Genomic DNA, 15,745 nt, shown 5'->3' on the forward strand with positions numbered 1-15,745 from the left:
ATCACATCGGAAACAGGACGTTTAGGAGTGTGGAATTCTCGCATACAGACCTATGAGACAAGTGAGCACCCAATCACCTGAGCACGTTCGAAGTCCGTGAGTCCCGCGGAGCGCCCCGTTATGCTCTCTCACGATGTCTAATGACTACTGAGGTCACTGGTATGGAGTACCTGGCAGTAGGTGGCAGCACAATGCACATAATATGAGAAACGTATGTTTTCGGGGGTGTCCGGATACTTTTCATCACATAGTGTATCTTTAATTTTCCTATAAGCCGCATGTGTCTTTCGTCCTACTGATGCGTGCATCTACATCTTTGCATCTGTCGTCTATCCATTCCTGTTTTTCTATTTTATACTTTTCGTCACGTACATTTTTAGACATCTGTACTGCCCTTTCACTGCTTCATTTGTTGCGTTTTCATATTTTCCTCTTTCGTTACCTGAATTCAATATTTCGTGTATATTCCTTACATAGTTTTGCCAAACGCTTCGTTGCCAACATTAACAACCAATGTATCAGTGTACTTGTCTATAGGTATGGACTCCTGTTGAAAAGTATACCGAAGAACCTCAAACGCACGAGTAACTTAGCTCGCTCGATATAAGACTTACACGTATCAACAGCTTAACAAAATTATGCGCCGCTCGTGAGTACTATGATTTGCCGGCAATGTTGTCTCGACAAGCGGTGTCGAGCCTTACGTGAGACACCCTCTGTATCGCGATAAATTTCGCAGCTGACGCTACCCTGCACTTTGAGGCGTGTCGTTCGCTGATGAGTGCGTGTGCTCTCCCGTCGCCGCCGCCGCCGCCCTTCCTCTCCAGCAGTCCAGCAGCGGCAGCCGTGCGCGTCCCACTGTGTCTCTGGGGTGTGGGTGCTGGCTCGTGGCTGGGGGTGACGGCGCTCTTTTGTGTTGTCTCACGTCGCTGGCTGTGCAGACTTTCCTCGGGTTGCACTGGTTGGCGGGTCCGCAATGCTGTGGGTGCTTGACGTAAGGCCCTTCTGGTAATGGTGTGGGAATTAAATAATCTCTTTAAATACATGTTTTCCGTTCCTGGTGTTGGTAGCTTGCTCTATAAAACTGGTTAAATAATTCTAATTAGAACTAACCGTTTATTTAAAATGGCGTGGCATACGAGTGAGATATCAGACTCTGAATGAACGTACAGAAACGTAAGCGAGACACGACGGGTCTTATGAAACAGAAAAAAACAGTAAGGTAGAAAGAAAGTTAGAGCAACTTCCCTGAAGTTCTAGATCCGACGAAAGAGAAACTAAAATATCTTGTTCTCTCTACCGACTTGACAGAAAATCCCAGAAAGTTTTGGTCGTATATTAAGTCAGTAAACAGATCCCGAGCCGTGTATCGAGAGATTCTGTGACCGTAATGGCAGTGAAACATAAGATGCCACGGAAATCGTCGAAATAATAAACTAATTCTTTGCCACGGAAGTCGTCGAAATAATAAACTAATTCTTCCAAAACTGTTTCACGTAGGATGATAGCACTGTGGTCCCCCCTTTAAATCGTCGCAGGGACGACAAAATCATAGCTATCGAAATAAGTTGTCTACGGAACAGAAAAGCAGCTGAAATCGCTAAACAGATGAAAAGTCGCTCAACCTAACGGGATGTCAGTTCGATCCTATGGTTGCAGCAGTGTTCCTAATGACTGGAAAGAGCGCAAGTCATTCTCCTTTTCGAGAATCGTTCCCAACAGACACACCTCTCATTTCGGTTTGTTGTAGAATTTCGGAACACGTTTTACGCTCGCGTATCGCGACACTCCTGGAGACAGGAAACTGTGTAGAACCCCGCTCGTTCTGTTCGCCCTCGAGACAAAGAAAGCACCAAACAGACGCGATCTGCTGGGTGCCGTCTTCCTCGACTTCCAGGAGGCGTTCGCCACAGTTCCGTACTCCCGCCCACGAACGAAATACGACCGTGCGGAATATCACACCAACTGCGTGACTGGAGTGAAGAGTTTCTAGCAAACAGCACACAGAACGCCATTCCAGACAGAGAGAAGCCTTCAGAAGTACAAGAAACTTCGGGCACACACCAACGGAAAGGTATAGGTCCATTACCTCTCACAGTACACTGATATGACAGAAGTCTTGGAACATCTCATAATGCTTGTACAGCCGTCCATAATTGCGCAACTGATGCCGTGCTCGATGTTAAGCACAAACTGACCTCTCGACTACGTTCATGTTCCATGGGATTCGTGTCTGGCGATCTGGGCTTCCAAATCATTCGCTGATATTGTCCAGAATGCTCTTCAAACCAATCGCGATCGGTTTTAGCCCAGTGACATGGCACATCGTCATCCATAAGAATTCCACCATTGTTTCTCAACATCAAGTCCACTAATAGCTGTAAATGGCCTGCAGCTAGCCGAACACGAGCATTTCCAGTCAATGGTCAGTTCAGTTGGACCACAGGACGCACTCCATTCCGCGTAGACACAGCCCACACCATTATCGAGCCACCAAAAGCTTGCACAGTGTCTTGTTGACAATTTGCGTGGAGGGGTTCGCAGGGTCTGCGCCGTATTCGACCCCTGTCATTACCTTTTACCAAATGAAATCGGCACTAATCTGAGCGGCCACGGTTTTCCGACCGTCTACAGCCCAAACGATATGGTCACAAGGACCAGAGAGGCGCTGCAGACGGCGTCGCGCTCTTAGCAAAGTCACTCGCCTCGGTCGTCTGCTGCCGTATCCCATTAACTCCAAATTTCGCCGCACCGTCCAAACAAATACGCTCGTCGTACGTCCCACATTGTTTTTCGTGGCTATTTCACTTACTGTTGCTCGTCTGTTAGCACTGACAACTCTACACAATCGCTGACGGTCTCAGCCACTAAAAAGTGGAGACCTTCGGCCACTGCGTTGTCAGTGCTGAGAAGTAATGCCTGAGATGTGGTATTGTCGACACCTTCTCGACACTGTGGATCTCGGAATATCGAATTCCCTTTTAATTTCCAAAATGGAGTGTCCCACGTGTCTAATTCTAATAACTGCTCCACATTCAAATTTTGTTAATCCCACTGTGCATCAATATTCACTTCCGAAGCAGTAGGGTTGTTTGCTAGTGCAGGTTGCCTACATTCAAGGACAAGAGTACATTCAGGGACAAACCTATTGTTAGCTTTTGATTGACACGTTACGACCCCCCTAGGGGTTAATTCATCCTTTTGATTGCCACGTTTTGAACCCCTGGGGATAACCTATTCTTTTGACTGATACATCCTTAACCTGTTATTCCCCCAACCCTTCCCCACCATCACCTCCTCCTCCAAACCCATAAGGAAACCGCCAACCCTCCCCTCCCCCCTTAGACCTTCAGGTTTAAGTTATTCGAATAGCCCCCTTTCACTCTATCGTTTGCTGCAGGAGATAACTACTTAATTGACTTGATCACTTACTTAACTGTTCCACCTCTGGTACAGCTCAACTCTTCCACATCTGGTAAAGCTCCCAACCTTTCCCTCGTCTCTCCCCTTACTCTATCTGGAAATTGGCGGCTCTCTGGTGGAGACGAGGGATCTCAGGGCAGGAAATTCAATTGCGGAGCTAAAGGTATATTGTTTATTTATAAAAAAAAATCCAGTTTGCAGAGGCTGAATGTCTCTTGCTGATCACCCTGAAGTGCCTGGGAATATACAGGTGTTGTAAAATACATCAAAAAGAAGTAAATAAATCGATCGCTTTTCTTTTTACTTGATCACGCTAGTAACACCCGTCACAAGTAATTACACGGTTAACAGCCTGTGGGTCATGAAGCACGCGCCGCCCGCCGGACTGCTCACAGTGCCGGCTCGCGCCACTGCACGGCGCTCGCAGCTCAGCCGGCGCTCTGCAGAGCGACACGCCACGCGCCGCTCCAGGACTGACCGGATGGCTCAATGAAGCATCCGATAAATTCCCATCGAAACAAGTGCTCTCCCTCTCTCTCTATTTGTACTTCCGTAACGTACCACTGCCACGCCTGCACGGGCCTTGGCTCGCAGTCGTACCGAACTGCAAACAGCGCAGCCTATACACGGTAAACCCCTGCACAATACCGACCCACGCGTGATGCCTTTCTTTCGAGGGAAATTCCTGACTCAAAATGGATCCCGCCACGGGCTCTAAGCTGCTGTACGTGCTGGAGACAAAATGTCTGGCGGCAACAAATGCAATTATATAGCACAGGATACACCGCTCATTTATAAAATTAGATTTGCAGGAGCCTGGATCTCACTTTTCATTGGTGGGAAAAGTTCACATCCAGAAACAACATGTCCTAATTAAGTAATTACACAGTTGCAGGATGAAGGTCTGGTCTTATTGGAAAATATTTCCGTGTGCCCTGTCACGCCAGGGCCGGCCGCTGGTGGCCGAGCGGTTCTGGCGGTGCAGTCTGGAGCCGCGCGACCGCTACGGTCGCAGGTTCGACTCCTGCCTCGGGCACGGATGTGTGTGTTGTCCTTAGGTTAGTTAGGTTTAAGTTGTCCTAAGTTGTAGGGGACTTATGACCTCAGCAGTTGAGTCCCGTAGTGCTCAGAGCCATTTGAACTATTTTTGTGACGCCAGGCGCGGAAGACAGGTGGAGACACCGGCAAAGCCACGCGCCCGCGCCCCGGCCCTGGGACGAGCTACAGCCGCGGAAGCGCGTGCGCGCCAGACAGCCACGGAGGGCTTCCGGGGGTGGCTGCAGTGGCGGGGGCTCACGTGTCGTCAGCGCGTCCGTCGTGCTGAACCTTCCCTCACGCAACACACAGCGCCCACCCACCACGCTGGTCAGTTCGCCAGCCCTCGCTGTCGTGGGAGAGGTCAGGCACGTAGGCGCGTCGGTTGCTGAGGAAACCCGGTACTTCTCGCCGACGATTCCTCGAGACCGCACTTGCAGGCAGCCGCGGTGCACTGCGAAACAAGCAGCTGCAGCTTGGACGTGTACAGTAGTTCAAAACAATCCCACCCTGGCATAGTCCCCCCCGCTTTAAAAAAAAAAAAAAAAAAAAAAACCACTTTACCCAACCTGAGAGAAAGATGTCGTTGACCATTTACCTCGAATTTCTCACGCAAAATGTAGATTTCTCCCGCTGATGCGAGTTTTCGCATCCTCAAAGTGTCGTTAATTGTTGCGAAAATCCTGTACAGGGCTATGGCGTAGGATGTGTTCCCTCTAAGTATTCATTCGTCAGGTAGGAAACTATCTTTCCTCAGTTGTGACTGCCTGCATCACAGGACTAAAATATCAGACTGTTTCGGGGCACGATGGAGCGCTGAGATCTACCACTGTCACGGCACGGTTCCTCACTTTCGAACTCTCCCTTGAGGTAACCAAATGTCTCGCCACATACGAAATCTCTTAAGGCAACAGCTCAGACAAGTTTTTAATACACTTTTTACTTTATACATTCGGTAACACGTCTGATTCTATTACAATGGTTTCCTGTCCCTGTGTAGTTGGACGATTGAAATATCGTTAAAAGACATCGGCGCAGTGAATAAAAAACGTTGAGTGAAAAATCATATCCTTGGTCCCGTAGCTATCGCCTACACTCGCCAGGCCGCCTGTTACTGATAACACATTGGTGGCTAGTTAACTGGATTGATTTTGAGAGTCACTTTCTATGGCGAATACTTTTTCAGTTGTCGCATTATACTCAGCAGGCAGTTGAAGTGGCAATCCCTGGTCGCAAGTTGACGTTCTTTTCAAGGACTTTTGAAACTGACGTCGGAAGTCTTTTACCGCACTTGAGAATGATGAGCAAGAGACATTCAGCCTCTGCAAACTGAATTTTTTATAAACAAACAATATACCTTCGACTTTGTAATTGAATTTCCTATCGTGAGATCCTTCCTCTCCACTGTAGAGCCGCCAGGGGAGGAGTGGTGGTTGGGGAATTGCCAGGGGGCGCGGGGGGAGCAGTTAATTAATACAATTTAATTAATCAAATTGATAGAATGGGAAAAGGCTCATACATGAAAGTGCACCTATATAAGTCAGGGGGATGTGAGGCGTGGAGGTTTCATGGGGGGTTGAGAGGAGAAGGGGAAAGGGTAGAACAACAGGCTAAGGACCTGTCCATCAAAAGGATGACTTTTCCCAGGGGGGTCATTACCCATCAATCAAAAGGATTGATTATGCCCAGGGTTCTTAACGTGGCAATCGAAAGAGAACAATAGGTTTGCCCCTAAATGTGAACTCGCCCCTTAATGTAGGCAACCCGCACTACCGAATTGTTCTCGTTTCCTTGTTGCCCTACTGCTGGCTGTCGGATATCTTTTCATATGAATCACCTAGGTACAGATGACAGTTCCAGCAACACACTGCCCTTTAATGCTTTGTATACGCCATACGCGATACCACTGCCATCTGTATGTATCCATATCGCTGTACCGTTACCTTTGTCACCTCACTGTATATATAAATGTGATAGGGCCTACCATCAGAAGTTGCAGGAGGCTTTTCGCGGATATTGCTGCTGTACACAGAGGTATCGCAAAGCTAGGAAATTCTGGCAAAATACAGGAAGAACTGCACGGGGCCTCAGCTCGGTGGAGTGAGCTTCAGCTTAAACAAACGTGACGTTTCTCGTATAGGTTAAGAGAAATGTTAGTTGTTGTATGACTACACGATTGCAGGAAAATCACTGGAAGAAGTTTCTTCCACAAAACATTTATGAGTTTGTGTACAGAGCCATTTGAAAGAAACAACCTCATTAAACTAATCGCAGCGAAGACAGACTCCAGCCATACTGAGTTTCATTAGAAGAATTCTCAGGAAATGTAGTTCATAAACAAAAGACGTGGTTTATAAAACACTCTTCCGACGAACACCTCAAAATTACTCGTCAATTTGGGACCCATACACATAGCATTGATAGGGAAAACGGAGAATAGCCAAAAGAAAGCAGCGCGTTTCGTTACACGCTCACTTACGGAACACGGAAACGTCACGGAGATGCTCAACCAGCTCCAGTGGCAGAGGCTGGAGAGAGGCAGTCTGCATCGCGTTATGGTTCACTGTTAAAGTTCCGAGATCGCATTTTCCTGGAAGAGTCAACCGATATATTGCTTCCTCGTGTCTTCTTCTCCTTTTTTCCCTTGTTCCCGTATCCTGCATCGGCGCAGGGTCGGCAGTGTTAGGAAAGGATGTGGCGTTGTTAGCTTAAGGGGTGGCCGGATGCCCTGCCTGTCGCCACCCACGAATGATGATGGTGAAGAGAATGAAATGATGACGACAACACAAACACCCGGGCTCCGGGCAGAAAAAATCCCCAAGCCGGTTGGGAATCGAACCTGGGACTCCGTGATCCAGAGGCAGCAATGCTAGCAACTAGACCACGTACGTCCCGCTGATTGAGCGCGAAGGTGAGAATCTCAGAGGTTCGAGTCCACGCAGAGACGTACCCCCATTCGTTGTTCCCGCGAACCATCCGCGACTAGAAATGGAACAGGAAACGGCAGCTCTAAGATGGCTCTACGGAAGAGCTGTGCGTGCAAACCTGCCCCAGAACAACGAGAAGACCCAGGGAGAGACGGGCGTGCGCTCTGTGGTCTGGAGGCAGCGAGAGACTGCCGGACACGACAGCGTCGCTGGTCTGGTGCAGAATCTGAAGAGGAGCCCAGCTACGTGCAGGTAATGGTCAAGTCTGCGTGACCAGCTCAGGAGCTGACTCTGTGCTGGGGGCAAGCGACACTCAGGCTGCCCTCAGTGGTCGCATTGGCAGCAGTGCCGACCGACGTAAGCTTCAGCGGCGGTGGTGGCGCTAGTAATACGGTGTTGTTTTCTTTCTAGTTCTTGCCTTGTTCTAGTACTAGGAGCAATAGTAGTAATAATAATAATAATAATAATAATAATAATAATAATAATAGCAGCAGCAGCAGCAACAGTAGTAGTAGCAGGAACAATGGAGTTAAGGGAACATAGGGCGCTAAGCACGGTTCGAGTAGTACAATTTCCAGAACAGAAAAAACAACAATATTGCCATAAAAATTAGTGTAAAGGTACTTTACTTTCATAATAATGTCTTTTCACAGCATAAATATTATATTTTATTATGTTAGAAATAAACACACTGATCAGAAAAATAATAACTCGTTTATTACAAATCCAGCGATCTGTTTCTCTATAAATGTAGTAGAATGGATAAACAAAAACATAAAATAATAAGTCACGTATGAACTATTTCTTTACTGTGAGGAACAAATTTTCGAACTTTTTCAGGGTCATCGTTGGATAAGACAAGCAGAAGTTTAACTATTCACAGCTTCAGCATGATGCTTTACGCTGGTCAGCTCTTGTTGACACTCTATATTTACAAAATGTTAATAATAATAATAATAACAAATAGTGAATAGTAACGTAAAGTGCTTAACTATATCGCTCATAGAGAATGACAGTAATTTATAGTGTCTTATCCATTTTGCTCCTAAATGAAGAGGAAAATCGACAATGTTTTCTACAAAATTCGCAGTATGGATAAGGGAACATAAGATAGTGATCGTAACTGGTCCTTAAAATGCCATTCAAATTTGTTTCTTTCGAGTTCAAAGTCCTTTTTTTAAAACGGGATGGTGGATATTCTTCTACGGAAATGAAAGGGCATTCAATTTTGAGTATAAAAGTTGCAGTACATTTACCCCCTAGGGGTGAGAGGTGATGTAAACTGGACAAATAAGTCAGCAAATGGTTTTCTCCCACTTTAACTTTACTGGCATCCATTTACATACAATACGTAAAATACTCGTACACTGCACGCTTAAGTTAAAATCAATTTCAGTGTAGTAAATGCTCAGAGTTACGACTAAACTTGGATGCATTTCCGAAAACGCGCTTCAAAATAGATTTGAATTCACCTCGACATTTCTTTTCTGATTCCTGCACAGACGTTCTTAATTTGTTGACATAGATTTTCGGGTATGGTCGGCATTTCGTGATAAACTTTGTCCTTATAGTATCACCGTAAGAAAAAAGTGTGCAGAGGGGACGTCCGGGGGGCAGCGGGCGAGTGGGCAGGGCGTTGCGCCCTATCCTCCGGTCAGGCTGGTCTCTGTTCAGGTTTCTCGAGGTGACGGGCAACCGTGGCGTTGATACCAAACGGCACGCCGTTCCACGAGAGGCACGTCTTCTACCAACACTGCAAGTTCTTGCTCCCAGAAATTTCCGTATTTTCGGACATTTAGTTTACCTTCAGTCAACTATGATACAATCACACGTAATTCCAGAATTCCACTGCCTTTTATGCTCAATTTTCAAGTTCCCGCAGGTACCCCAGATTTTCAACTGACCAATAATGCATTTTATGTCGGTTCGCTTGAGCGCGGTTGAAGAATATCGCCTCATCAGGAAATAAAATGTTTGAAAACGTACCATTTTCAATTTACACTAGAGCCCGTTGGCAAAATTCAACACGTTGCTGGAAATCGTCCCCATGAAGGGCTGGATGTAGATTGTGATGTGGATGGAATTTATTACGATTAAGTATTCGAAGAAGACTACATTGTGAAATTTCCTAATGATGTTCCAACTGATGCGAACAGAACGTAAGGGTTGGTGGGATCTGCAGCAAATACAGCGACTTCCGAATTTTCCTCAGTAGCAGTTCTTCTTCCATTATGTTTTCTTGGCGCAAGACCTTCCGATTCAGAGAATAAGTTCGCGTTCTTACGAGCTTCACCATAAGTGTGAATCATATCCGTTCTGTCATTAATAGTGTATCAAACATTCGTGAGTACAAAACGAAGTGGAGCAAACTGAGAAGAGTAGGTAATGTCCTTATCGGATTTAAATTGGCGCTGGATAAACTCGTAGCGATGTCAATAATCCTGTATAAAAATGAGTATCGTTATGCGATTACAAGTAAAATATCAAAAAAATGGCTCTGAGCACTATGGGACGTAACATCTATGGTCATCAGTCCCCTAGAACTTAAAACTACTTAAACCTAACTAACCTAAGGAAATCACACAACACCCAGTCATCACGAGGCAGAGAAAATCCCTGACCCCGCCGGGAATCGAACCCGGCAATCCGGGTGTGGGAAGCGAGAACGCTACCGCACGACCACGAGCTGCGGACAATAAATATCAACAAACACTTTAAAAATGAATTTCCTCCCTTGAATAACAATAACAAAATGAAAATAGAGAGAGAAGTCGCAGTGTGTGAAAACTATTTGCTGGCTTATTCCAAAAACACCTTGCGCGTTTCGACATTCGGTCATTTTGAAAGGCTATAAAATACAACACAAAACTGGTACCGATAGATATGAAAATGTGTTGCATTTGACCACTGGTAAAGGACAGTACAACGACTAGAGTGTGGCTTTGGGCATACCTGTGATATGTCAATCATTATAAAATAGATCATCGTACATTGTACGACGTCAATATTCTCAGTCACGAGGCAAGTGCAAACTGCTACCGAGGGAAAATTGTGGCAACCGAGTGGACTAAACTTCTAGGATCGCTGGATACGTGGTATATACGCTGCACGTTATGTTTTGTTTACAGCAATTTTCATCTTTACATCGTAGAAAACAAATTCGTCAGTAAACATGGAAATCGTTTTGCAGTGTTTTACAAAAAGATATTTCTTTACAGAATAATGTGTAACAGATCTTTTGAGTAGTCGAAATCAATACATTGGAAGAACGCACTGATTGGCGCTGGGGCGAACTATTTGTTAACAGACATTTTTTTTGACAACTTACAACATATAAAGTACTAGCACGAGTAAAAGTTCATAAATATCACTTTTTTTTAAGAATGTACAAACTGGAGGTATGCGGTACTCACTTATGAGGAAAAGGTGGCGCCACTGCGTCACTGCTTCCGCCATGGGGCGCAAATGAATGTCTAGACGGGAAATTCACACAGTATGAGAGGCGCAGTCTTGGAACCCCCATACGTCAGTTCAGTAATCCAGCACCACCTAGCGGTTTAGTCCACTCGGTTTCCAAAATTATCTCTCGGTAGCAGTTTGCACTTGTCTCGCAATTGAAAGTGTTGACGTGATACAATGTATCTAACCATCAGTTTGATATAACACCGGTGAGCTAGAAAGCCATCTTATAGTCGTTGTACTATGTCTCTTAGCACTGTTGAAATGTAACACATTTTCATATCGTCTCATATCAGTCGTGTGTTGTATTTTGCCGGCCGCGGTGGCCGAGCGGTTGTAGGCGCATCAGTGCGGAGCCGTGCGACTGCTAGGATCGCAGGTTCGAATCCTGCCTCGGGCACGGATGTGTGTGATGTCCTTAGGTTAGTTAGGTTTAAGTAGTTCTGAGTTCTAGGGGTCTGATGGCCTCAGATGTTAAGTTTCATAGTGCTCAGAGCCATTTTTTGTGTTGTATTTTGTAGCCTCAGGAAATCACGGGCAAGGTGTTGTTGGAAATAATAAAAGTGTGGTCGAGAGACAAGAAACGGCCGCTTCGTGTCAGAGCATTTTGATGCAAACTGCAGCTGCCCTTATTACGTCACCTGTCACCTCTAGCAGTTAAATGTACCACAACTTTTATACTGAAAACTGAATAGCCTTTTCATTTCCGTAGAGGAAAATCCCATTTTTTTTAAAAAAATGCTGGAAATTTTGTGCGAAAAGATTTTCGATTTTCCCTTTCGTTGCGGAGCAACATGGTCAGGACACGAGTAGAAGAGCCTCGTGCTATGTGTAAGCTGAGACAGGCATGAGAGTACGAAAGGGAAGAGCCGCGCTGACGGGGCCGCCCGCCCGCAGGTGCAGCCGGAGACCCGCGCCGTGATGCGGCTCATCATGGAGGTGCCGTTCGTGCTGTCGGCGAACATGCACGGCGGCGACCTCGTCGCCAACTACCCGTTCGACTACAGCCGCTCCGGCGCCCCGCAGGAGTACTCGGAGACGCCGGACGACGAGACCTTCAGGTGTGTGGTGCGGGTTCAGCGCCTGTTGCGGCGCTCTGCGCCGACGGAACTGAAGCGCGCACAACCTCTTATCTTTCTCAGAAGATTTCACAGAAACTATTTGATGTTTGCCTTACTTGTAGCGTTATATGTCAGCTTCGTGGCCAAGTGCTCATCATCTCGCTAATGGCCATTCTTATTGTGATGTACAAATTTTAGTAAGACACTACGCAGAACTCAGAAAGTTTGCAACGAAAATTAGGGATCGCAACGATTTTGCGTTTGGTGCGTATTACACCGTATGTTGCTGCGTATAAAATTTAGTTAACATGCTGAATTTTTGTTTAAACTTGGGAGAAGGTCTCTATCTGCCTCCGATCTCGAGAAAATGGATCCCATGTAGCGCGCTCACTTCCGATTTCACGCCCGCGAGAATGAATTACTCGCAACATCTCTCGTATCTCCTAAACCGCTCGAGACATCGAAACGAAAGTTTGTCGAATAATAGCACACAAGGAGGAGAGTGTTTCGCCACTTCTTAAACACACGGAACTTATCTACGGGGATATGTCAGTACTTATACTTTCCTTTCTATTTATTTCACTCCAGTGACTAATTTTTTGAGAGTTATCGACAGCTAGCGAAACAAGAACTTTCTAGTACGAAAATAAGCATGAAATTTCTTCCTTTACGTTACTGCAAATCGACACTACGAGGTTTTTCGTAAGCTATTGAGCTGTGTGATTACCCGAATGAGATTTTCACTCTGTAGCGGAGTGTGCGCTGATACGAAACTTCCTGACAGATTAAAACTGTGTACCCGATCGAGACTTGAACTCGGGACTTTTCCCTTTCGCGGGCAAGTGCTCTGCCAACTTTTTTTAATGTTTTTTTTTTTTACAAATTCCGATTATGGTTCCGCATCAACTGTAGAATAAGCTTGTTTCAGAAAAAATGAAATTTTGTTCCGGAGACTCGAACCCGGATTTCCCGCTTGTGAGCGTTCACCTTGGACACTTTTTTTCTTTTTTTTAACTTTTTTTACATTTTTTTCTTTTTTTTTTTTTGAGAATGCATAAAAAAAACAAGGCAGCCATGCGCAAAAAGTTGCCAATAAAGTGAACTAAAAAGGGCCATCTTGCTCGCCGCGGTCACATTGCTAGGCGGGCGGCCAGGAACGGGCGGTCGTCATTACATGGGACATCACCAGCCACCAATCGTTGGAGCGACCGGGGCCGCTGCACACAGTCAGAGACTGTTTCTGTTACCATAGGGGAATCGTGGAAAGATCACATCTACAAGTTAATGTCTTCTCACACCCGGCACACCCCAGCTGGGTGGTGGATCCATGAATGACGAACCCAAATAGTTCGCAAAAAGGTTCCGGTAATCCTGTCTGTTCGTTAAGACCAGAAACTCGTCGATCATATAGTACCATAAATCGAGGACGTCTTTGTCTCCATCGCGGTATATGTAGTGTATCGCCATTCCTCGTACCCAATTAACCGCATTCATCCGGGTCATAGGGAAATAGACAGCGTCGGGATGTAAGAGTTCTTGGGGTAAAATCGAAACGTAGGGGCGGCGGAGCAGCAAAGCCAGGATCTGGCGGATCAGTTTCCAGCACTCACGCGCGGGGCCACAGTTCAGTCTATGTTCGTCCGTGTCTAACGTCGTGCAACGGGGGCACACAGGGTCGTCAATTAGGTGAATGGCATGCAGCCGTTGTCGGGTTGGAAGTTTCTCGTTAACGACCACATACCACGTCGACCGCACGAAAGTAGACAGGAACGGCGCGTGGATGGCTCGCCATACCCGTGGCCAGTCGACCGTAGGGTGGCGCCGTACAATGTCGTTATCCGAAGTCCAGTGCTGGAGAGCACTATAATAAGTCTTCGCTGTCGGATTCCGTGTCTCCGATATAACCCGCAACACATAGCTATGCTCTACGAAAAACGTTCTAATATGTGACAGCGAGGGCGATAAATGTCCAACTGGTACCGGTGGGTACAGCGTACGTGGGGCCACTTCTTCAATCAGTAGGCCGGGGAGACTGGCTGTTGGTGAAAGCTAGAGTCGCCTCATGGAACGGAGATACAGTGCCAGCGCTCTGTGCTTGACGTGAGTGAGTCCAACACCGCCTTTGTCGAAGGGTAAAGTAAGCGTAACAAAACGGATCTTGAAAACAGCACCATCGTTCACCACGTGTCCAAACACTGCCTGTATCCTGGAAGCCATCGTGTCCGTTATCGGCAGTACATGGGCGTAATGGTTAAGGTGAGAAGCCATGTACACATTGACGTATTGGGCGCGTTGCAAAATGTTCAATGATCTGAATTTATTGAGACGAGCCTCTAAACGGAGTCGTCGTAAGACCATACGATACGTAAAGGCCGCCGTGCGTTGTATTTGTCGATGGAGTGATATCCCTAAACACTTGAGCATCGGGACCTTTGTCAGAGGTACGGCCAGACCTGCAGGCATTCCTCGTTCTACCTCCATGTAGCGTGATTTCCGAAGGTTGAGCACACTGCCTGCCACCGCCCCATACTGGTGGAGCCAGGAAAACACCGTGTGTATTTCGTCACCAGACCGTGCTAAGAACATCACATCGTCGGCGTATGCACCACATCGAAATGTTACGGAACGGAGGGTAAGTCCTTCTAAGCGTCGCCGTAGTCCGTGAAGAGCTGGTTCGAGGGCAACGGCGAAGAGCATGGCAGAAAGAGGACAACCCTGCCGGACGGACCTGTTGACACGGACGGGGGCGGACCGACAGCCGTTGATCATAATCCTCGTGACAGCCCCATGGATCAATCGAAGCACAACAGACGTCGTCAGACGCGGGACACCGATGTGTTCCATAACAGCACGCAGGAAACCATGGTTAACGCGGTCGAAAGCATGGTCGAAGTCCAGCGCAACAAGAGCGCCTTGGAGGCGGCAAGTTTGCATGAGCGCCACCACGTCTCTATAGGTGCTTAAAGTCGTAAACACATTAGTGTCGCCCCCGAGGCAGGTTTGATCAGTGTGAATGGCCGCCATTACCGTAGGTTTGAGCCTCTCACGGAGCATGCGTGTCAACAGCTTATAGTCAGTGTTTAGCATTGTCAACGGGCGAAAATCAAGAGGGCGACGGCCTCCGCCAGGTTTGGGCACAGGGATCAAGAGACCCTCAGTAAAGTCAGATGGTACCTGAAAATCGGCGTCCAGGAGTTCACTGTACATCCTGACCCACATTGGGCCCATGAGATCAAAGAACCGCTTGTAAAATTCAAGAGGGAGGCCGTCAGGGCCAGGCGTTTTGTTGGGAGAGCCACGCAACAGAGCCTCTCGCAGTTCTTCCAAAGTCACCGCCGACAAGAGCGTAGCATCATCTTGTAGGTTCCGAGAGACTGGTAGGTCAGATAGGACTTCCCTGCCCCTACATTCATGTGGGACTCCCTCTCGTAAAGAAGTTTATATGACTGTGTGAACGCTCGGACGATATCCATTTGTGCGTCAACGCGTCGCCCATCCTCCGTCTCAACCTCGGTAATGAGCTGCCTCTTGCGTCTTCGGCGTTCTTGAATGATATGGTGGAGGGAAGGTCGTTCGCCACGAACATCATCAGTCGTCCTCGCTCGCACCCGCACACCCGCAAGACGTACGGCGTTGATACGAAGCAATTGTGCCGTGACGCGTTGTACTGCTGATTGTCGCTCTGGCGACGGCGGTTGTACAGCCAGTTCGCGGAGCGCAGTATAGTAAAAATCAGTAGTCGCAGTATACCAGCGCGCTCGGTCGCGTCCATAGCTGACTAATGTTCGGCACAGTGCGGGTTTTGCACACCGTAACCACCATTGAAGTACAGAACGGTAG

At 47.1% G+C, this 15,745-nt stretch overlaps 1 protein-coding gene across 9 annotated transcripts in view; it reads left to right on the plus strand.

Moving 5' to 3' along the window:
• Positions 1-15,745, plus strand: part of LOC126324319 (carboxypeptidase E-like) — a 386,831-nt gene that overhangs the window by 248,190 nt on the left and 122,896 nt on the right. For all 9 annotated transcript variants that reach the window (XM_049995137.1, XM_049995127.1, XM_049995118.1 and 6 more), the window contains one exon: positions 11,742-11,905. In XM_049995137.1, coding sequence (XP_049851094.1) covers positions 11,742-11,905 — 164 coding nt within the window. The remainder of the gene's footprint in view (positions 1-11,741; positions 11,906-15,745) is intronic.

The sequence above is a fragment of the Schistocerca gregaria genome, chromosome 1, assembly GCF_023897955.1.
Source record: "Schistocerca gregaria isolate iqSchGreg1 chromosome 1, iqSchGreg1.2, whole genome shotgun sequence".
Classification (NCBI taxonomy): Eukaryota; Metazoa; Arthropoda; class Insecta; order Orthoptera; family Acrididae; genus Schistocerca; species Schistocerca gregaria.